The sequence below is a fragment of the Callithrix jacchus genome, chromosome 8 (genome assembly GCF_049354715.1).
Source record: "Callithrix jacchus isolate 240 chromosome 8, calJac240_pri, whole genome shotgun sequence".
Taxonomy (NCBI): Eukaryota; Metazoa; Chordata; class Mammalia; order Primates; family Cebidae; genus Callithrix; species Callithrix jacchus.
The window spans coordinates 45703238-45725449 of NC_133509.1; the positions used below are offsets into that span (position 1 = coordinate 45703238).

Consider the following 22212-nt stretch of genomic DNA (forward strand, 5'->3'; position numbering starts at 1 on the left):
CCAGGCTGGAGTGTGAAGTGCTGTGGTGCCATCAATGGGGGAAGCTCCACTTCCTTGGTTCAAGCGATTCTCCTGTCCGAGCCTCCCGAGTAGCTGGGATTACAGGTGTGCACCATCACACCGGCTAATTTTTGTACTTTTAGTAGAGATGGGGTTTTGCCATGTTAGCCAGGCTGGTCTTGAACTCCTGACCTCAAATGATCTGCCCTCCTTGGCCTCTTAAAGTGCTGGAATTACAGGTGTGAGCCACTGCACAGGGCCTTTCACATGTTAGACCTTCTCCACGAATAACCTTAATGTCCACTTGACTGGCTTCTGTTTTGTTCCAGCAGCCATTTTTTGGATACGTGGTACCCACAGGCAGGGCCAAGCTTGGGAGATGCTGAGATAACTAAGACCCAGTCCATGGTCTGAGAAGTCTGGTCTAGATAAAGGCAGACTCACACTGGCACAGGCTGATGTGCGTAGCAGAGCTGTGTATAACAGGAGTGCATGGGGTGGGCAGCAATGAACTTTGGGGAGTCAGAGGAAGCTTTGTGAGCTGGAGCATGGGGTAAAGTAGGAGCTTTCCAGGGCTGAGGGGACATCAGAAGGAGAGGAAACTGCCTATTCAGGGAATGGAGGTAGGCATGAAAGTTCTGGGTCATATGGGTGGGCACAGAGCAGAGGATGGCTGGGATGGTCACTGGGATAAGGAGCAATTTGGGGACCAGATTATTTTGTCGCTATATCTGCATCCCTGTGGCCTGCACACCAGAGTGTAAGCTCCAGAAGAGGAGCTGTGTCTGAGCATTCATTGCTCCATTCCTGCCACCCATCTGAGACTGAGCCCTCCCATCCTTGCAGGAATGAGAACACAGCACCCAGTAGTGGTCAGAGCACCCCCTAGTTGCCCCCAAGAGCTCCCACCTCCTGCCACCAGAGCTGACCCGGTTATGCCCTCCCTCTGCACATGCAAGGAGCTGTTACGAGGGGCTGCACTTTGCCAGGCATCCTCGCTTGATCTCTGCCTCTCCCTGAGGATGCTCACTTCAGGGCCAACAAACTCTTATTAAGTACTTGCTCTCTGTTGATCACTGTTCTAGGCACTAGGGTAGTCTGAGAACCAACCAATAATGGGGGTTGTTCCCAGTAGGGATCAAGTGTGTTTTGAGCCTTGAAGGATGGATGAGTGTCAGAGTAGGGGATTAGAAAGGAAAACAGTGTCCTATGAAATGGAACAATGGGGATGAGCCCTACTCACTGCTGCTTACTCAACGTTTACTAAACTACCATTTACCAAGATCACAGGAGCTTGGGGTGCCTGGAACCGACATTAATTTGAGGCCACCTCACAACCCAGCAGGAAGACAGTAAAGGAAGTGAGAGGTGCTCTGGGCTCAGGGTGTTTGTTGTAAGCAGACACAGAGGTGTGAGACAGGGAGTGCACAGCCTGGGGTTGTGTGGGAGGGTTTTGAGCTTACCCTGAGGCATGTACAAGTGGGAGGTGGTCCAGGCCAAAAGCATGAGTCTCAGAGGTGTGTGCAGTTACGGAAATTCATGGAGCTGTACGCTTATTTCATAGGTGTATATTCATGGCAGTTGTATTTCAATTGCTTACAAGTGTTCCCCCACCCCCATCATGTAAGACTAGACTCTGGGGCCATATACTTTTAGGGTTGGGATCCAGTCCTCCAATCCCAGCTCTAGGGCCTTGGGGAGGCAACTTCAATGAATTGGTTTCACCTGTAAAATGGGAACGACTGCATTGTCATTACAGGGTGGTGTGCAGCGCTAGCAACTTGAGATATGTAAAGCATTGAAATCGTGCTTCCTCTGTGCTCCTCTCCATGCTATCAGATGTCTAATGATTGGCAGTGTCTGGCACAGAGGAGCTCAAGGTAATTCACTGAATAAACAAGGGAATTAGCTCAAAGTATGATTTTTTTGTGGCACCGGGAGGTAGCTTGAACAAATGCAGGGGTGTGGGTTGGAGTGAGGTGTCTCCACTAAAGGTTCCTGGAGAAGTTTGGAGCCTGGTTAGGGGATGCTGCACTCCTGTGCAGAGGCCAGGGCTTCTGTGGGGAGGGAGACAGCCAGTGACATGGGCCCTAACTGGTGGAGGTAAGAGCCAAGGTTCCTGTGCACCCGCTGCCCCCAACCTCCAAATGAACAGGATTGTGGAACGCTCAGCCACTCAACAGGCTTGCGGAGAGGCTCACACCAGGAAGAAATGCTTCAAAAACAGCACTGCAGCCTCCCCACAGTCCTGGCTCCTGTGGCCCTCTCACTCCTCCCCTCTGGTGGTCAAACCTGGCACTGCTCTCCACCCTCAGGGGCCAGGACAGTTTCGAGAGAGACTCAGAAAACCTGCTCAACAGGGTGGCCAAAGCCTAAACCAGCTGAACAAGGCGGTCCCATCTCCCCCCAGCAAGCTGGTCCCTCTCCTGGCCCACAGAACAGAGCCAGAAACCCCACAAACTACTTTCGTTACCCTGTGGGAGGACTGGACTGTGATGTTGGAGAACCCTGGTGGGGGGAGGAGGGGGGAGCTGTGGGATGCAGCTGAGCCTCTCCTTGCTGTGTAGGTCTAGGCCAGGTTGGGGCCGGCCAAGGGCAGGGAGCTCCATCTTGGGGGAAGAGGAAGAGAGGATGGAGAAGCCACACTCCTCTTCACCTGTGACACAGCATTAAATAAACAAAAAGCAACTCTTTACAGCACTAACTACACAGGGAAGTCCTCCCTCCCAGCCCTGGGCACAAAGCATGGAAGGGGAGCCCTGGAGGACAAGGCTGGGGCCTCCAGGGTCTGACACCACCCCAGGCCTCTTCCTAGCACTGTGGGGTAGGGACAGGCATCTTTGAACAGAGGAAACAAAACTCCAGCTTCCTCCAAACTCTTAGGCAGGCAGGTCCATCTAATATGGTACTTCTGGCCCAAGGGTTTTCTGCTCCTTTGAGACCCTTGAGCTTTCTCAGGACCTCAGCTTAGGCGGGACTTCCCCAAGAGGGGCTGGAGCCCTGGTCTCTGAGGCACAGTGGGCCTGGGAAATGGGCAAGAGTCTGGTTCCAAAGTTTTTCCCAACCCAGGCCTCTGCCACGGCAAGCAGGAAGCAGAGCCAGGTGAGCTGGCAAGACCCAGGCTCAGAGGGGCCGGGTGGTGTGGTTATAGACCAGGTGCTCCGTGTCCTCGGTAGTGGAGACAGTGGAGCCAGCAGGGGTGGGTGGTGGGTGGTGGCGGTGGTGGTGTCTGTGGAAGTTCTTTCTCTGGTCCTTGAAGAAGCAGTAACCCAGGATGGCGACCACCACCACAATGCAGATGATCAGGAATGCTGCGACAGCCACCTCCACAGAGCCTGGGGGAAGAAAGGGTGGAATGAGGGGCCCCCAGGGCCTGCCTGGTTCTGACACCCACCCCCACTCTATGGAAGGGACCAAGCCAAATGAATGCCAGGTGCAGAAGGACATGGACACCTGACTCAGACCTCCCACATACAGACAGCTGACTAGCTCCGTCCTGGAGCTCAGAGGGACTCTGGTGGGTCTCAGGTCTCAGCTCAAGTTGCTCTCCTTGCAGTTAACTTGAGGGAAGCTTGGGACACTGCTGGCAGACATCGGCACACACTTCACTGTCCTCCCTTGTCTGTGGCAGGCATCACTATTTGATTATGGGACTCTGTCTCTATAGGCCTCCTTGGCATCCTTCTCGACACAGGTCAGGCAGTCACAACCAATGAGGAGTTGATCTGTGAATTGATACCTACATGCCAACCTCAGTTACAGAACAGACCAAGGCTTACCTGTGGTAGGAATGGGGCTTTCCCGCCGCAGGCCAAACACATCCTTCTCTGCAGAATGACGACGACAGAGACCAGTCAGTACTAATGGCTGAAAGATTCGCCTGCTCCCCAGTGCCCCAGACCTTACAAAGCCATCCTCTCCACCCACTACTCCAGGCACTCTGATGACGGAGGGGTGACTCCCACAGGCCTGACTCATAGTTACTTCAATTTTCTTTCAGCTTTTCTGATTGGGTCATGGTCTCAATTTTCTAACACTGGGTGGTTTACCTCTTCTTATTTGGACAGGGTCTTGCTATGTTGCCCAGGTTGACCTCAAAGTCCTAGGCCAAGCAATCCTCCCACCTCAGCCTCCCTAGTAGCTGGGACTCCAGATGTGAGCCATCACACCTGGCTGGTTTACCTTACAGCCTGACCAAAATGGAGAAACCCCGTCTCTACTAAAAATACAAGAATTAGCTGGGCATAGTGGCAAGTGCCTGTAATCCCAGATACTCAGAAGGCTGAGGCAGGAGAATCGCTTGAACTTGGGAGGTGGAGGTTGCAGTGAGCCAAGATCTTGCCACTGCACTCCAGCCTGGGGCAGAGTGGAGGGCACTGGCTAAGCCTCCCCCCTGTACATGCCCACCCTCTCACTGGCCCCACTCACTGGAGATGCCGCGACAAGACTCAAGGCACTGCTGCTCTTCCTCAAAGTTGTTCTCGTTGCCATAACAACCGCCATAGGTAAAGCGGGCACAGTGTTCGCTGAAGGGGTTGTAGTACCAGCGTGGGATGCTCTCCTTGCAGAGTCCTGTGTCTGGCAGGTCCACGCAGTGCCCTGGGGGGTATGGAGCAGGCTGTGGCGAGCAAGTCCGTGGCCTCCCTGCCACCTTCTGCCAGGCTCTACGCTGCTGCCACCCAATACCTCCCCACCCGCCTGAGAGGCCCCAGAAACACCTGGCCCAGCTGCAGTGGTGCCAGAAAAGGAAAAATAAATCCTGGACAATAATTATAGGCACAAAAGTAAACTGCGCTGACTCATAGTTACTTCAATTTTCTGTCAGCTTTTCTGATTGGGTCATGGTCTCAGTTTTCTAACACTGGGTGGTTTACCTCTTCTTTTTGGACAGGGTCTTGCTATGGTGCACAGGTTGACCTCAAACTCCTAGGCCAAGCAATCCTCCCACCTCAGCCTCCCTAGTAGCTGGGATTCCAGATGTGAGCCATCACACCTGGCTGGTTTACCTTTCTTAACAAAGAGGACGGGCTTCAGGATCTGAGCCTTGGCAGGCAACAGCATCCAGCTAGAGCTGATTATTATTGTTTTAGGACAGGGTCTCACTCTGTCACCCAGGCTGAGTGAGGTACAGTGGTGCCATCTCAGCTGACTGCAGTATCCACCTCCCAGGTTCAAGTGATCCTCCTAAGTAGCTGTGAGTACAGGAACACCCCACCACACCCAGCTAATTTTTGTATTTTTTGTAGAGATGGAGTTTTGCCATTTTGCCCAGGCTGGTCTCAAACTCCTGAGCTCAAGTGATCTGTCAGCCTCGGCCTCTCAAAGTCCTGGGATTAGAGGCATGAGCCACCACGCTTGGCAAGCTAAAACATATTGTTTTATTATATTTATTTTTGTTGTTATTTTGAATGTTTGGCAAGTAATAGTGGCTTCCCATTATGGTAGTGTTGTCAGTTACTTTTTAATATATCATGTTAAAAAAGCAATTGATTGGCCAGGCGTGGTGGCTCATGCCTGTAATCCAAGCACTTTGGAGGCCAAGGCAGGCAGATCACCTGAGGTGGGGATTCAAGACCAGCCTGACCAACATGGGGAAACCCCATCTTAAAAAACATAACTAACTAAATAAATAAATGCAATTGATTGGGCCAGGCACAGCGGCTCACACCTGTAATCCCAGCACTTTGGGAAGCCGAGGCGGATGGATCACCTGAGATCAGCAGTTCGAGACCAGCCTGACCAAAATGGAGAAACCCCGTCTCTACTAAAAATACAAAAATTAGCTGGGCATAGTGGCAAGTGCCTGCAATCTCAGATACTCAGAAGGCTGAGGCAGGAGAATCACTTGAACTCAGGAGGTGGAGGTTGCAGTGAGCCAAGATCTTGCCACTGCACTCCAGCCTAGGCAAAAAGAGCGAGACTCTGTCTCAAAAAAAAAAAAAGGAATTGATTAGGTACATAAGATCTGAGCAATTTGTGGTAAGCATAGCTGAAATTTTGAAGCTGTTCGGAGAATGAGTGATGCCTGGAAAACACAGAGCCACAGAAAGAGAGCCCAGGATCCAGCTAGGAAGAAGCTGCGCATCTGGAGAACTGGGAGTCGCCCCAGCTCCTATGCCCACAGGCCTACACACCTGCAGGCCTCTCAGGTCTAAGGATGGAAATAGTGAAGACCGCAGCTGTAAACCCAGGACATGTGGGGAGGATCTCACCTTTGTCACTGGGGAAATGGATGCTCTGGAGCTCGTCAAAGCCACTGGTGTCTGCAAAGATGAAAGGTCAGAGGCTCAGACCCAACAAGCATCTCCCAAGGGTTCAGAGCAAGGCTGTCAGGACCTCCCTGTCTGCTGCCCAACCCCTTCCATCCCCCAGGCCTCACATTTTTCACAGGTGGCCTCGTCGGAGGCGTCGGGGCAGTTGGGGGTGTCATCGCACTCCAGGAAACTGTCGATGCAGCAGCCATTGCTGCAGCGGAACTGGGTGGGCTGACAGGTGCCAGAGCACACTGGGTGACGGTGGGACGGGGGGAGGCAAGGTCAGGTTCAAGCACAGAACAAGCACCCAGGGCCCACCCTCTCTACCTGGCCCTTTCTGCCCAGACACAGCACATCCTCCATTCCCTTTCCACCAACCCCACTCCTCCCTCCGCAAACTGGGCAGATTCTCATAGGAGGATGGCCTAGAAGGGGTGGGATGTTTGTGGTCCTTCCACAAACTGAGGGGAGGAATGGCTTGGGCAAAGGCAGGCTGCTCAGGGCCATGGGGATGATATGGGTTGGAGACATGGCAGGAGTCGGGGGATGGGGAAGGGAGTAAAGCCCACCTGGATGGCGCCTTTCCATGGAGGGGCCTGAGAGAGAGAACAGAAAAGTGAGAGGAGGCATGGCCAGGCTCCAGAGGGGATGAGATGATTGGGGTGGGTGAGCAAGGGAGAATTCCCACCGCCCACCTCCCTGGCCACAGAAGAGAGACCACTCACCCTGGGGGAAAGTCGCCTGAGCCCCAGAGCTGCCTCTCAAAGGCCCACCTTGCACACCCCGACAGGCGAGAATGCACTCTTCTTCCCGAAGGTAGTTATTCTTGTTGCCCAAGCAGCCTCCATAAGTGAAACTCTTGCAGATCTGCTCCGTGGGGTCATAGTACCAGCGCGGGAAAGAGCCCCGGCAGCGGCCCACCTTGCTGGACGCGAGGCAATAGTCTACGGGGGAGAGATTGTGACGGACCGCACGGCCAATCCTCAGAGCGGGGGCTCCAGGCACCGCCTCCTCACCCCTCCCTCACCTTCTGTCTGCTTGGTGGACAGCACAGTGACTGTGATGTTGGCCGTGTCCTCTGGCTGGTCTGAGCTAGTCATTGTCAGCTGGAACAGGTAGGTGCCTTCCTTGAGTCCCCACAGCTCCACCTGGTTTGGGTCTTTCCTCTGCACACAGAAGTGGCCATGAGGCTTGGGTACCCCCAATACCCTTGGGCTGACCAAGGTCCTCCCAGACACACACCCACACCCCTGGGGAGGCCGGGGGGACTTGGATTAAATGGATCTTCAGCTTCTTTCCACCCCATCCCATCTTGGGCCACTGGTTGGCCTAGGGCCCCAGAAAGGGGCTCCCAGAAGGCTATCAAGCAGAGGGCAGGGTCAGAGAGTCAGCCCAGCATCTCACCTCTACCCTGACATCAGTGTCACCCCGCAGTAGGTGCCAGTCTGTATTCTCTGCATCCTTCAGCACCACGGGCTCCTGGGGTTGTACCTTTAAATCCATGCTCGCCCAGGTCTTGGGGATCCCGGACCCTGGCAGGGGGAGAAAGTGAGATGAGGTCCATTCTCACTAGATGGACCAGGCTTCTGGGAGCAGGGTAGGGTGGACACAGTATGAGCCCCACCTAGAACAAACTAGGACTCTGCAGCCAGCATGGGGTGCAGGTGGGAGCCCCCAGCAGAAGCAGCTTCTTGATCTCTATTCAGAGAGAGCATGTTTTTGGTAAACTGAAGACATTTTTATGTTGTAACCCACTTTCTTTCCTTTTTTTTGTTAGAGATGGGGTCTTGCTGTTTCCCAGGCTGGAGCACAGTGACTATTCACAGACTCTGTCATGGCCACTACAGCCTCAAACTCCTGGGCTCAAGCAATTCCCCTGCCTCAGCCTCCTGAGTAGCTGGGACTAAAGGTGCAATCACCATGTTTCAGCTTTCTTTCTGAAGCAAATTACTGAACTAATTGCCATCTCATCTTATTTAGAAAACACACACACACACACACACACACACACACACACACACTTGAGGGGATGGGCTTGTCTCTATTTTCTACAAAAGAAACACCTCAGACAGACTCCTCCAGTTACAAGGGGTCCTGGGAGCCACACCCTTTCTTGAGTTGACAGTGCCTGTGTCTGAGGCTTACCCACCTCAGGGTCAGGGCTGGGGAGGAAGACAAGGACAGTGCAGGATCCCTGCCTGTAGGGGCTGAATGGTGGCTCCTCAAAGCTATATTCACATCTAACCCCTGGGGCCCATAAACATGACCTGATTTGGGAAGAGGGTCTCTGCAGAAGTAATCAGAATTTCCAGAAGAGATCATCCTGGGTTAGCTGGTTAGGTCCCAAATCCAATGACAGAGTATTGTTATAAGAAACAGAAGGCTGGGCACAGTGGTTACTGCCTGTAATCCCAGCACTTTGGGAGGCCAAGGTGGGCGGATCACAAGGTAAGGAGTTTGAAACCAGCCTGGCCAACATAGTGAAACCTCATCTCAACTAAAAATACAAAAAAATGAGCCGGGTGTGGTGGTGTGTGCCTGTAACCTCAGCTACTCAGGAGATTGAGGCAGGAGAATCATTTGAACCCAGGAGGTGAAGGTTGCAGTGAACCAAGATGACACCATTGCACTCCAACCTGGGTGACAGTGCAAGACTCCATCTCAAAAAAAAGAAAAAGAGAAAACAGAGTGAAGGAAAAGGGCTCGCGAAGACAGAGGCAGAGACTGGAGTGAGACCGCTATGGCCAAGGTGTGCCTGGGAGCCCAGAGGCTGAGAAAGGCTCCCCAGGGTCTTTGCAGGGAGCGCAGCCCTGCTGACATCTTGATTTGGGCTTCCGGCCTTCAGAACTGTGCAAAAATCAATTTCCATGTTTTGTGTTTTGGTTTTTTAGAGATGGAGTCTCACTCTGTCATGCAGGCTGGAGTGCAGTGGTGCAATCTCAGCTCACTGCAACCTCTGCCTCCAGGGTTCAAGCGATACTCCTGCCTCAGCCTCCCAAGTAGCTGGGATAACAGGTGTGTACCACCATGCCCGGCTAATTTTTGTAGTTTTAGTAGAGATGGATTTCACCACATTGGCCTGGCTGGTCTTGAACGTCTAACCTCAAGTGATCCTCCCACTTTAACCTCCCAAAGTGCTAGGATTACAGGCCTGAGCCACCAGAAGTGGCCAAATTTCTGTTGTTTTAAGCCAACCAGTTTGTTATCATTTGTTACAGCAGCTCTAAGAAATTAAGACATTGCCCTTTAGGAGATTAGTCCAGTTGGGCCAATAAGAACCCACGACATGAAACAATGTGTGGACATAACAAGGCGGTGGACATTCCAAGAAAGGTCATGGCGGGCTAGGAGCATATGGGAAAGTATTCTGGAGGAGGGAGAAAGGATTTTTTGAGTTTTTTGTTTTTGTTCTTGTTTGGTTGTGGAGGAGAAGGTTGTTAAAAGTGGCAGAACACATGAGAAACCAAAGCAAGGAGTTAGAATTGGCAAGGCCAGTTCAGTGGGGACAGTAAGGAGTCAGCTGCGCTTCAGTTGACCTCAAAGCACCCTGGATGCCAGGCCAGGGTGTTTGGACACAGCAGGAGTCACATTCAAACATTAAACAACTGATGGGACAGAAAGGGGACAGGCACTGTCCGTGAGCAGTGGCAGAGTCCTAGAGCAGCACCAGACATTGACCTCCTAGATAATGACAAGGCCCAGGAGTTCAAAGGGAGGGGCCAAGGGCTTGGATAGCAGGGGCACTCCTGAGCTCTGGGCAGCAGCTGTTTCCCCATCTCTTTGGAAGTATTCTGTGGAGTAAGGAGGCTGGCAAGTAGAGCAGTGCAGTGGTCCAAGGCAGATACAACAGGAATGGCCTGAATGCCGGAGCAGCCAAGCTGGGCTGATGCCTCAGGCTTCTCACCTGCCATTCTCTGGGAACTGAGAAGGAAAAGCCAGGGTACAGGCAGAAGGGAAACCAGATTTAGAGGGAACATATGGGTTAAGTCAGAGAGAAGTTAAATGTGCGAGAAGGAAGGCCACCTGGAACCAGCAGACAATGAGAGATAGGCATGGGTTGGAAATCGATCTGGAGGCATCTTTATTCACAAAGCTGCCACTGGCTGAGTGTATGCTGGGCAGCATGCTAGGTACTCTACCTGCATCAGCTATACCCAGGGTTGGCACTAGGCCTGCAGGCCAAGGTCAGCCCACCATCTCTCTCTCTTTTTTTTTTTTTTTGAGACAGAGTCTCGCTCTGTCATCCAGCCTAGAGTGCAAGTCGCACCATCTTGGCTCACTGCAACCTCCAGCTCCCAGGTTCAAATGATTCTCCTGCCACAGCCTCCTGAGTAGCTGAGACTACACATGAGTGCCACCACACCCAGCTAATTTTTTGTATTATTAATAGAGACAAGGTTTCACTGTGTTAGCCAGGACAGTCTCGATCTCCTTTCCTCATGACCCACCCGCCTCAGTCGCCCAAAGTGCTGGGATTACAAGTGTGAGCCACCACACCTGGCCCCACCATCTGATATTTTGGAATGGATGAAAAAACAAAAGGAGAATCATTTTTCATGACATCTGAATAGCACACAAAATTCAAATTTGTGTCTAACAGCTGGAAAACAGCCTTGCTCACACATTTACATGTTGTGTATGGCTGCTTTCATGTTACAACAGCAGAGCTGTTGTGGGACCATACAGCCCACAAAGCCTAATAATTTCTATTTAGATCTTTACAGAAAAAGTTTATTGACCTCTGGAGTCCATCATGTACCTTCATAACCAGCCTGCCACACCTACATTCTCACCCTCTTTTCAGATGAGAATGTTGACACCAGAAAGATTAAATGACTCGCTCAGAGTCATTCAGTTTCTAAAGGCAGGGCTGGGATTTGAACCAAGGTCTGCCAGACTCCACAGCGAATGCTCTCTCCAAAACATAACTCTATAGGTTATCTACCCACTCAGAGGTATAATTTTAAATGTTCTTTTAATCTTGGGTTTTTTAATTTTGCTTTTTTTTGTTTAAGTAATACATTTATGATACAAAATTCAAAAGGTGGCTATATGTGGTGGCTACACTTGTAATCCCAGCACTTTGGGAAGCTGAGGTAGAAGGATGGCTTGAGCCAAGGAGTTTGAGACCAGTTTGGACAAGGTAGTGAGATCTCATTATCTACAAAATAAAAAATTAGCTAGGTGTGGTGGCTACTTAGCTATTCGAGAAGCTGAGGTTGGGAGGATCACTTCAGCCTGTCAGGGCAGGGCTGCAGCCAGCTGTGGTTCCATCACTGCACTGCAGCCTGGGTGACAGAATGAGACTCCATCTCAAAAAAAAAAAAGAAAACAGAAAAAACCAAAAGGTACAAAAAGTTAGTGAAAATTAAGTCACCTCTTCTCCTTAAGAAGAAATCTTCTCAGCCGGGAGCAGTGGCTCACGCCTGTAATCCTAGCACTTTGAGAGGCTGAGGTGGGTGGATCACCTGAGGTCAGAAGTTGAAGACCAGCCTGGCCATCATGGTGAAACCCCATCTTTTGAAAAAAAAATAGAAGGAATCTTCTCCATCAGATTTCCTTTTTTTCTTTTTGAGACGGAGTTTCACTCTTGCTGCCCAGGCTGGAGTGCAATGGTGCGATCTTGACTTACTGCAACCTCCGCCTCCCAAATTCAAGCGATTCTCCTGCTTCAGCCTCCAGTGTAGTTGGGATTATAGGTGCCTGCCTGGTTAATTTTGTATTTTTAGTACAGACAGGGTTTGTTTCTCTGTGTTGGTCAGGCTGATCTCGAACTCCCTACCTCAGGTGATCTGCCTGCCTCAGCTTCCCAAAGGGCTGGGATTACAGGTATGAGCCACCATGCCCGGCACCGCCCCCCCCTTTTTTTTTTGAGATAGAGTTTTGCTCTTGTCACCCAGGCACAATCTCAGCTCAATGCAACCTCCACCTCCCAGGTTCAAGCAGTTCTCCTGCCTCAGCCTCCTAAGTAGCTAGGATTACAGGCATGTGCCAACACGTCCAGCTAATTTTTGTATTTTTAGTAGAGACAGGGTTTCACCATGTTACCCAGGCTGTTCTCAAACTCCTGACCTCAGATAATCCACCCACTTCAGCCTCCCAAAGTTCTGGGATTACAGGCATGAGCCACTGTGACCAGCTCCACCAGGTTTCTTACCCCAAAGGTATCCAGTTTTACTAGTATGTGTGTGTGTGAGAGAGAATATCAAGAGACAGTATCTGAATTCACAGACATGAGTTCTTCATCTTGTTTTGCCTTTTATATTGGAAATTGTTCCATAGCAACACATAGTTTCTTTTGTTGTTGCTGTATCATATTCAGTATATAAACTACCATAATTTCTAATTATTTAACCAGTCCCTACCAGTTTCCTGATTGAGATTTTCTGTCTTTCTCCCCTAAGAATTAAACCATGCTGACTTAGGGTTTATTATTATGAAAACAACATCGCAGTATTCAATTATAGAATGTATTGACAGACAATGCAATTATTTCCAATTCTTTGTTATTATAAACAATATGGCCAAGCACCATGGCTCACCCCTGTAGTCCCAGAACTTTGAGAGGCCACCACCTCCCTCAAAATTTTAAAAATAAGACAATGCTACACTGGCTGGTAAGTTGTTTTATCTGTGTATAGTGTATAGGTACAGCTACAAGATGAATTCCTACAAGTGGAATTGTGTCCAGGGGTATATGCAGTTAGGTACGGTAGATTTTGCCCAACTACCCTCCACAGAGGCTCTTTTTTTTTTTTTTTTTTTTTTTTTTTGAGGTGGAGTTTTGCTCTTGTTACCCAGGCTGGAGTGCAACGGCGCGATCTCACCGCAACCCCCGCCTCCTGGGTTCAGGCAATTCTCCTGCCTCAGCCTCCTGAGTAGCTGGGATTACAGGCACGAGCCACCATGCCCAGCTAATTTTTCGTATTTTTAGTAGAGACGGGGTTTCACCATGTTGACTAGGATGGTCTCAATCTCTTGACCTCATGATCCACTCGACTCGGCCTCCCAAAGTGCTGGGATTACAGGTGTGAGCCACCGCGCCTGGCCTCCACAGAGGCTTTTTAGAGAGTTTTTTCTTTTTTTTAGAGAGTTTTTTCAAGTGTTAGAGTGAATGCAAAGAAAGAAGAGAAGGTAAAGAGGTAAGAACAGCTGGTAGGAGGCTGAGTCACAGGGATTCCTCTTTGATGAGGCAGAGAAAGCAGAGCCAGTGGAGGACTCACAGAATGTGGTTCCAGAGGTGAGAAGACCAGGATGCACAGTGACAGCAAAAGGGATGGGAAGGGAGAGGTTTCAGGAAGAAACATGTTGACTGTTTCAGAGGCCTACAAAAATAATAAAAAGAAAACTGGGTTCCAGGGATTAGGGGAAATAAGACAGGGATGAGCAGTAACCAAAAGTGGTTGTCTGGAAGCAACCTCCCAGTGCAGGAGTTTGGTTGACAAGCAGGAGAGCACCCTGAGAGCACCAGCCTAGGGAGGAGTGAGCTGTGAGGAGCCCGGTCCTCCCTCCCTCCTTGCATTTCGTAGAAAGAAGACAGACTACTTAGCAGTATACCCAGCAGACAGACAGGCTAGCCCCACCAGGCCCCTAGAGTGAAGTAGAGGGCAGAGTGAGGCATCAGACTTTCAGCTGAATCAGGGGCTGAATCCTCCCACACACAGCTCAGTCCTCTCCAAGCCCCAGCCACCAGGACCAAGGAGCAGGTACTGCCTTACCACTCCCTTCTTCCCACCCTCAAGAGAGCAAAGGGCTAGAGTGGCAATAAAACCAGCCCCTCCCTCAGTTACCAAGGGAAGTGCAGACTCTGCCTCCTAAGCCACTCCTTCATAGGACTAGGGAGGAGGACAGATGGGGGAGGAGAAGGGGAGAGAAGGAAGTACAAGCTGCTGAGCCTCCAGCTGCAGGAATCCATACTGGACTGGCCTGGCCACAGGCAGAAAGAGGAACAAACAAACCCATTCTGGGGAGAGTATCTATGTAATAGGAGAATCAAAGGTTTGGAAGCCCTCAGCACCCACAACCCACCCAACCTGCCTCATCCACCCTAGCCCTTAATGGCTCTACCCTGTCACTACTTACCTCCAACCTCTCTCTAAATGGACTCAGCTGAGAATAAATCCCTTGACACACATACAGTTTCTCCCATTTCCCAAAGCACTGCAGCACTCTAAAAATGGCCTAGAATGGCCTGGAGTTCATACTCAGTCCCAGCCCTACCTGCCTCCCTCAGTCTCCCAGGAAATCCCCACTCCATCCTCCCTGGTGGCAAACAGGCAGGTCCTAGGGGTTTCCAGATGAGGATGACTGCTCTCAAGACCATCTGGCCATAGTCCAGCTCAGCCCCCTGTGACCAGACTCCAGAGCTTCAGACTCTGGCCCTGGAGAAGGGCTCCTTGCGGCCCCTGTGGAGCAGGAAGGGCATGGGCAACTCAGGTCAATAAGAGTCATCACCACCTACACTTTCTGCAACTTCCTTGTGGAACAGGCTCCAGCCCTGGTCCAGTGGGACTTGGTAGCCCAGCCTGGCCCACAGACATGTCTCCCTCCCATCCCCAAGAATCCCCATCTCACCTCAGAGACCCAGGAGAGCTACTGGAAGGATAGGGAGAAAGGAGGACCCTTAGCCTGGAAGAGAGACTAGCCCAGGAAAAGGCTTCGGGGGAAAGTCCTTTCTCCACTTTCCAGAATGGAGACCACCCCCAGATGTGGCCCCAGCTCAGTCCTGGCCCTCAGACTCCCCAGTCTTCAGTTCTGTTATCCACTGGGCTACGTTGGGTTAGAATGCTAGCCTTCTACCAGAGAGGTGGTCTTGTGTGAAAAACAGCACAGGACTTTTGGAGGTCTCCCCTGGGGTGAATCCTAGGCCTATCATTTATAGGCAGTGTTACTATGGACAAATTCTTTTTTTTTTTTTTTTTTTTTGAGATGGAGACTTGCTCTGTCACCCAGGCTAGAGTGCAGTGGCATGATCTCAGCTCACCACAACCTCCATCTCCCAGGTTCAAGCAATTCTCGTGCCTCAGCCTCCCAAGTAGCTGGGATTACAGGCATGTGCCACCATGCCTGGCTAATTTTTGTATTTTTAGTAGAGACAGGGTTTCACCGTGTTGGTCAGGCTTGTCTAGAAACGTTGACCTCCTAATCTGTCCGCCTCAGCCTCCCAAAGTACTGGGATTACAGGTGTGAGCCACCATGCCCAGCCTACCTGGGCAAATTCTTTAGCATGGGAGTCTCAGTTTCCTAATCTAAAAAGTGGGATGACTGCTAGTAGCACCCTTTTTGGAGGCTGTTGTGATGAGGCCTGAGAGAGAGGATGTGGCACAGCAATCAATAAAGTGCTCACAGAGGTTATCAGAGGTGACCCGCCCCTGTGCTGGAGCCCCACCTAGCCAGAACAGCAGGTAGAGTGAATGGGGAACCAAGGTTCTGGACTGGCCCTTATCCGAGCAGACTGTTCAGTCAGGAAGGAAAGAGGAGGAGCCCTGGCCTCCACTTTGCCTTTATCCATGCAAGTAAACAAGGCTTGGCTACCAGATCTAAGCAGGGAGAGCCCTGTCTGGCTCAGGCGCAGACAAACACACCTGCCTGGACAGCTGACATCCCTTCCCTACTAGGTATACATACCAACAGCCTGACTCACCCACAACCCTTCTCATCCCCCACCCCAAAGACTCTAGGCTTCTATGCCCACAACATCACTCCTCTCCCTTTGGGTCGGCCACAGACTGGGCTTGTCTTCTAGTCTCGAATCTGGCAGTCTTCCTAGACCACCAAAAGGCCAATCCATTCCTAGGGGCTAGAGAGAGGCTAGTCAGTCCCAAGTCCAGTCAGTGGAGGAGACTATGGCCAGGCTCACCTGACAGGGCATCAGTGTGCCTATACCAGTGCTTGGCCAGGGTGCCTTTCTAGTCACCAGACCTTTCCAGACAGCTCACTCCCTCAATCAGCCTATCAGTGCCAGAGGTCAGGAGTCCTGGGGACTGACTCTCCCCTCCAGTACACACAGCCCAGAGCTAAAGGCCTCTCTGTGAGCACCAGCCCATCACCTCTGAACATCCTGAGTTCAGGAGCCAAAGTCTGGGCTCTGCCCTTCTCACTTCTTCTCACTCATGTCCCCTTTCCTTTGTTTACTGTTAGTACTGCCTACTTCTAAGGAGGGATTGGGGTAGAAGTGGAGTCCCCTGGCCGGCTGCAGTGGCTCATACCTGTAATCCCAACACTGTGAGAGGCCAAGGTGGGTGGATCACCTGAGGTCAGGAGTTCTAGTCCAGGCTGGCCAACACAGTGAAACCCGGTCCCTACTAAAAATACAAAAATCAGCTGGAAGTGATGGCTGGTGCCTGTAATCCCAGCTACTCAGGAGCCTGAGACAGGAGAATCACTTGAACCCAGGAGATGGAGGTTGCAGTAAGGTGAGATCATGCCATTGCACTCCAGCCTGGGCAACAAGAGTCAGACTCTTTCACACACACACACACACACACACACACACACACACACACAAAAGAAGAAGTGGACTCTCCTTAAATCCTCTCTGATGTTCGCCTCCCCTGGGACTCCATAACCGATCCCTTTTCTGAGTCGCTTCAAACCCATCCATCCTGGCACCCTTCTCCTTACCTCCAAAGCCCTGGGTTCGCAGCTGGCGGTAGGAGCGGTACACTTCCCTCGTGAGGTAGTTGATGAACCCCTCCCTGGGTGCGAACTTGCACACGAAGTTCTGCTCATAGAGGCAGTTGATGAGGAAGCAGGCAGCGATGGCGTCCTCCCCGCGATCGGGCTGCAGTTCCACCAGCGCCAAGTTGCAGTTCTGGGTGGTGCAGCAGGCGCGCACGCAGTCCCAGCCCCGGCGCACGGTGGGGAACTCCAGGAAGGTGGCTCCGTTGCTGACTGAAGCGTTGGTGTCCAGCACGAAGTCAGGCACCCCGGCGGTAAAGCGGTTCAGGCAGTCGGCTCCCGCGGGCAGCCCAGGGGGAGCGGGCGGCGGCCCAGCCTGAGTGCCCGGGAGGCCGAGCGCGCACAGAAGCCACACGACGACGGCAGGGATGCGGGCCGGGACAAGGCAGGCGCACGCCATCATCCTCGCAGGGGCCGTCGCCTTCCTCCCCAGGGGGGTCACCTTCAGAGTGCGGGCTTCTGGGTTCCGAGAGTGCTGGTAACCTGAGAGAAGGGAGGGGACAGAGGAGGAGACACACCTGATCAGCCGGGGAGACTTCTGAGGAGGCGGGCCGGCCGGGAGGAAGCGGTGCGGGGCGGGGGGGTGGGGGGGATCGGAGCACCCCGGGAGGGAAGAGGGCGCACGGGCCCGGCCCTCCCACGCGCCCTCCAGGGACCCTGCAGCCAGACTGACAGCTAAGGAGCTCACGTACCCGCACACACGCACGAGCGCAGAACAAAGGGCCGGACATGCTCCAGCCGGTTCCGCCTGCTCCTGGGCCTCGCGCGCCGGTGCCCCGGTTACCTGCGCAGGTGAGTTGGGTGCGGCCGGGCCCGCCGAGGTTCCGGTCCCGGCTTCCTGCGCGGCTCAGGCCGCGGCTTCCGCCCCGGTGCTCGGAGCGCTGGGGCTCGGCCGCCTTCTCCCCCTAGTTTCTGGTGAAATTAAGTCAGACCGTCTGGGCGGGGCGGACATTAATCCCTTCGCCGCCGGCCCCGCCCACGCCTGGTGCGCCCGGCCGCTTCCCGGCGGAGGTCCAGGCCCGGTCCGCCCCGCAGCCCCGCAGCCTCGGCGCCGTTCCGGCAGCCAGCTCCCCGGAGGGGCTCGCGGGCTCCACCCAGTCCAGCCTCGCGAGGAAGCCCGCGCCCGAAGCGCATCCACAGCCCGGAGGGGACGCGGCTGGGACTCTAGGGTCCGGCCTCTGGGGCGACGGCCTCCCGCCTTCCTTTATGGCCCGGGACTGCACTCCCAGCCCGAGACCTGAGGCCGGATGCAAATAATCTCTCCGACCCTCGGAGAATCATTTACATTTCGTAGCGACAAGGGAACCCAGAAGTTGCGTGGCTGCACCTGTGAAAACTGGGATCCCGGATGTTTGCCCCAGTGTCAGCTCCGGGAAGCCCTCCCTGCCGTCTGGGTGAGAAACAGGAGATTCCCTGCGTCCAGGACGCCCTGAGTGCTCCACGGGGCTTCCCTGCTGTTTGAGGCCCCTCCTCTTCTTGTTTGTGCAGTTCGGTCCATTCCCTGATACGGCTCATTGGACTGCTGCCCCCTTTCCTGGAGCCTAGGCTTACTCTTTCACAAAGGGATGTTCCTGGCCACTCTCTTCCGGGGAAGTGTCATCCTTGAAAGGCTGGAGGTTCCAGTTCACCAAGTAGCTGAGTTAATGCTCTTCACGAAACCGTGGACTCCTTGAAGTTAAGCTTATTGCTCTTCCTGAGTAAAGAACTTTTTTTTTTTTTTGAGACAGGGTCTAGCTCTGTTGCCAGACTGGAGTAGCTGGGATTATAGGCATGCACCACCACGCCCAGCTAATTTTTGTATTTTTACTGGAGACGGGGTTTCACCATGTTGGCCAGGATGGTCTCCATCTCCTGACCTCGTGAGAGGACACCCGCCTCAGCCTCCCAAAGTGCTGGGATTACAGGTGTGAGCCCCAGCTGAGTAAAGAACTCTTAAGAGACCGTTCTCTGCAAGGCAAGGGTCTGAACAGGTGAAGGACAGATGAAGGCAGGGCTGGAGGAGGGAATCCCATAGCCTGCTCTCAAAATAGAGATTCCAAACCTTTTCCTGATGGCTTAACAACCCCCAACCCAATGGGAACATTATTCCCAGTTTCTCATTCAAAGCAGCTTTGCCTAGCAGATCCTGTGGCCAACCCTTGGATGATTCTGAACTGCAACACCCTCCAGCTGCTCATATGATGAGTGTTGGGGTGGGAATCAGGCCTGTTTCCCCTTCTCTGGATTTTTAGGGTTTATCCACAGTCCCTGGTACACTGGTGGATATAGAGCAATGATGGTATGCTGGGAATGAAGCAATGGTTTTGCAGTCACTGGGAAGAAAGGGTTTTGTTGTGAGTTGATTTCCCCTTATAGCTAACACATTCAAGAATTTGTTTTTTTTAGATGGAGTCTTACTCTGTCACCCAGGCTGGAGTGCAATGGCATGATCTCGGCTCACTGCAACCTCCACCTTCTGGGTTCAAGCGATTCTCTTGCCTCAACTTCCCAAGTAGCTGGGCTTACATGCAAGCACCACCATGCCTGGCTAATTTTTGTATTTTTAGTAGAAATGCAGTTTTACCATCTTGGCCAGGCTGCTCTCAAACTCCTGACCTCAGGTGATCCACCCCCCCTTGGCCTCCCAAAGTGCTTGGATTACAGGCGTGAGCCACTGTGCCTGACCTCAAGAATCTTAACACAGGGGAATATTACCTTATGGTAATATTACATTACCATAGATTTATCATTACATCCATTATACACACCATTATAAAAACCAACATGAATTCAGCACTGACAATGCCCAAACTCTGTTCCTAAGCACTGCCCACACATTACCTTTTACTCAAAACAAACCTACTAAGGTACTATTTTTAACCCCATTTTACAAATGAGTAAACAGGCTCAGACAGGTAAACTGACTTGTCAGGTCATTCAGCAGTGAAGTGGCAGAGTAAGGATTGGAGCCCAGGCGGGCCCCTCCAGGCACTTGACATAATATTACTAATGCTCAGGACAACTCTGGAAGTTGTTCCATTTTGCAGAAAGGTTCACTGACTCCATCAAGGTCAGATAGTGAATGAAGAGTGGAGACAGATTGCAGCGAAGTTGAGCTTGTGAGCTTCAAACTCAGACTACTGGATTTAGCTCTTGCATCTGCCACTTACTACCCCTGTGGCCTTATGGAAGTTATTTGATCTCTGCCTTAGCTCCTTGAATGGGAAGTGGGGCTTCATAGGGTTTGTTATGGGGATTAAATGAGTTAATGCAGATAACGCATTTGACACCATGAGTGCTCAATAAATGTTACTCGAAAACAACAACAAAAACACATGCTGGTGAGGAGGCAGAGAAAGGGAAGCTTATACCCTGTTGGTGGGCATGTAAATCAGTTCAGCCACTGTGGAAAGCAGCTTGGAGATTTCTCAAAAACTTAGAACTACCATTCAACTCAGCAATCCTATTACTGGGTATATACCCAAAGGAAAATATATTGTTCTTCCAAAAAGACACCTGCACTTGTACGTTCATCACAGCACTGTTCACAAAAGCAAAGACGTGGACTCAACCTAGATGCCCATCAGTGATGGAGTGGATAAAGATAATGTACTTTATACACACCATGGAATACTATGCAGCCACAAAATAAACAAAATCATGTCCTTTCCAACAATACGAATGCAGCTGGAGGCCATTATTCTAAGCAAATTAAGGCAGGAACAGAAAACCAAATACCACATGTTCTCATTTAAAAATGGGAGCTGGCCAGGCTCAGTGGCTCAGACCTGTAATCCCAGCACTCTGGGCCTCAGTTTGCTATATGTAAGGGGAAGGATTTTTTTTTTTTTGAGACGGAGTTTTGCTCTTGTTACCCAGGCTGGAGTGCAATGGCATGATCTTGGCTCCTCTGCCTCCGGGGTTCAAGCACTTCTCCTGCCTCAGCCTCCCAAGGAGCTGGGACTACCACCACACTTGGCTAATTTTTGCATTTTTAGGAGAGTCGGGGTTGCACCATCTTGTTTAGGCTGGTCTTGAACTCCTGACCTCGTGATCCGCCTGCCTTGGCCTCCCAAAGTGCTGGGATTGCATGCGTGAGCCACCATGCCCAACCTATAGCTCACTCTTTCCTTAGGCCCTGTAGCTCACTTTCCTACTGCAAGCTTTTGAAAGAGAAGTTCTGTGCCACAGGCTCCATTCCTACTTGCCATGTTACAAATACCAATCGTTGCTCTTAGGAGTGGATGATTTGATGAGAATATTCAATTCTTACCCCATTGTTAGAAGAGGAACACCGGCTGGGCGCGGTGGCTCATGCCTGTAATCCCAGCATTTTGGGAGGCCGAGGCGGGTGGATCACGAGGTCAAGGGATCGAGACCATCCTAGACCATCCTGGTCAACATTTTAGTGAAACCCGTCTCTACTAAAAATACAAAAAATTAGCTGGGCATGGTGGCACATGCCTGTAATCACAGCTACTCAGGAGGCTGAGGCAGGAGAATTGCCTGAACCCAGGAGGCGGAGGTTGCGGTGAGCCGAGATCGCACCTTGCACTCCAGCCTGGGTAACAAGAATGAAACTCCGTCTCAAAAAAAAAAAGAAGAGGAACACTGACTGCCTTGCAGTGGATGTGCTCTGGCAGTTTCTGTAGGTAGGAGTGGTGGACTGTCTGCGAATGTGGCCACCAGCAGTGCCTCCCGGTGCTGTGTGTGCGTGCTGCTTCTCCCACCAAAAGGTGTCGGTTTTCCTTCTCTTTGAATCTAGAACTTGCTTTGTCGAATTGGACCTGGCAGAAAGTGGGGCCCTGTGACTTTCAGGCCTTATGAAATCTCATAGCTTTGTTTTTCCGTTTTAGAGCTAGCTGTGATGCAAAGAATTTGTCTATACTGCATGAGAGAGATTCCACCTGAAGAGAGCAAGGCCCTGGAGGATGAGACTCTAAAGAAAAAGAGAAGAACCCACTGTCTCCCAGCCACTCCAGGCCCCAACCAAGGAGCTGGGTGAAGCCATGTTGCATCTTTAGTCCCAGTCAGGTTGCCTCAGCAGAGACTAACTAGCTGACCCTGCCAGGCCCTGCCCAAGTTACAGAATCATTAGCAAATAAATGGCTGTTTCTGTTTTAAGCTTTTAAATTTTGGGGTGGTTTCTGTCTTAATAGTAACTGAAAAAGATAATATATTTACAGAATAAACTTTAGGGTTTTGTTTGTCGAGACAAAGTCTCGCTCTTGTTCCCCAGGCTGGAGTGCAATGGTGTGATCTCAGCTCACTGCAACCTCCGCCTCCTGGGTTCAAGCGA

General features: G+C 51.7%; 1 protein-coding gene and 1 long non-coding RNA gene across 9 annotated transcripts; one reads left to right on the top strand and one right to left on the bottom strand.

The window, feature by feature from the left end:
• Nucleotides 1–1556: 1556 nt before the first annotated feature.
• SPINT1 (serine peptidase inhibitor, Kunitz type 1) lies at nucleotides 1557–17862 on the bottom strand. 8 transcript variants are annotated; one of them, XM_078334341.1, is made up of 11 exons: nucleotides 17719–17862; nucleotides 16878–17417; nucleotides 7659–7786; nucleotides 7282–7420; nucleotides 7028–7198; nucleotides 6824–6850; nucleotides 6380–6505; nucleotides 6213–6263; nucleotides 4429–4599; nucleotides 3780–3827; nucleotides 1557–3335 (listed from the first exon to the last, which is right to left on the bottom strand). In XM_078334341.1, the coding sequence occupies exons 2-11, from the start codon at nucleotides 17335–17337 to the stop codon at nucleotides 3124–3126; spliced, it is 1533 nt and encodes a 510-aa protein (XP_078190467.1). In that variant the 5' UTR covers nucleotides 17338–17417; nucleotides 17719–17862; the 3' UTR covers nucleotides 1557–3123. The 8 variants fall into 8 exon arrangements, with proteins under 8 accessions (XP_078190467.1, XP_078190466.1, XP_017832407.1 ...); XM_078334340.1 differs by having other exon boundaries at nucleotides 6980–7198; XM_017976918.4 differs by having other exon boundaries at nucleotides 17627–17862.
• LOC144577350 (uncharacterized) lies at nucleotides 17522–22046 on the top strand. The gene is made up of 2 exons (XR_013521036.1): nucleotides 17522–17726; nucleotides 21770–22046. It is a non-coding gene; the product is annotated as an uncharacterized LOC144577350 (long non-coding RNA).
• The last annotated feature ends 166 nt before the right edge of the window (nucleotides 22047–22212 follow it).

Excerpts from the sequence above, each read along its gene's own strand:
- SPINT1 (XM_078334340.1), bottom strand. The coding sequence starts at position 17,337 with ATGATGGCGTGCGCCTGCCTTGTCCCGGCCCGCATCCCTGCCGTCGTC. Across the intron at positions 7,787-16,877 it reads GCGAACCCAGGGCTTTGGAG|GGTCCGGGATCCCCAAGACC; the intron begins GTAAGGAGAAGG and ends TCCCCCTGCCAG. Across the intron at positions 4,600-6,212 it reads CCATTTCCCCAGTGACAAAG|GGCACTGCGTGGACCTGCCA; the intron begins GTGAGATCCTCC and ends CATACCCCCCAG.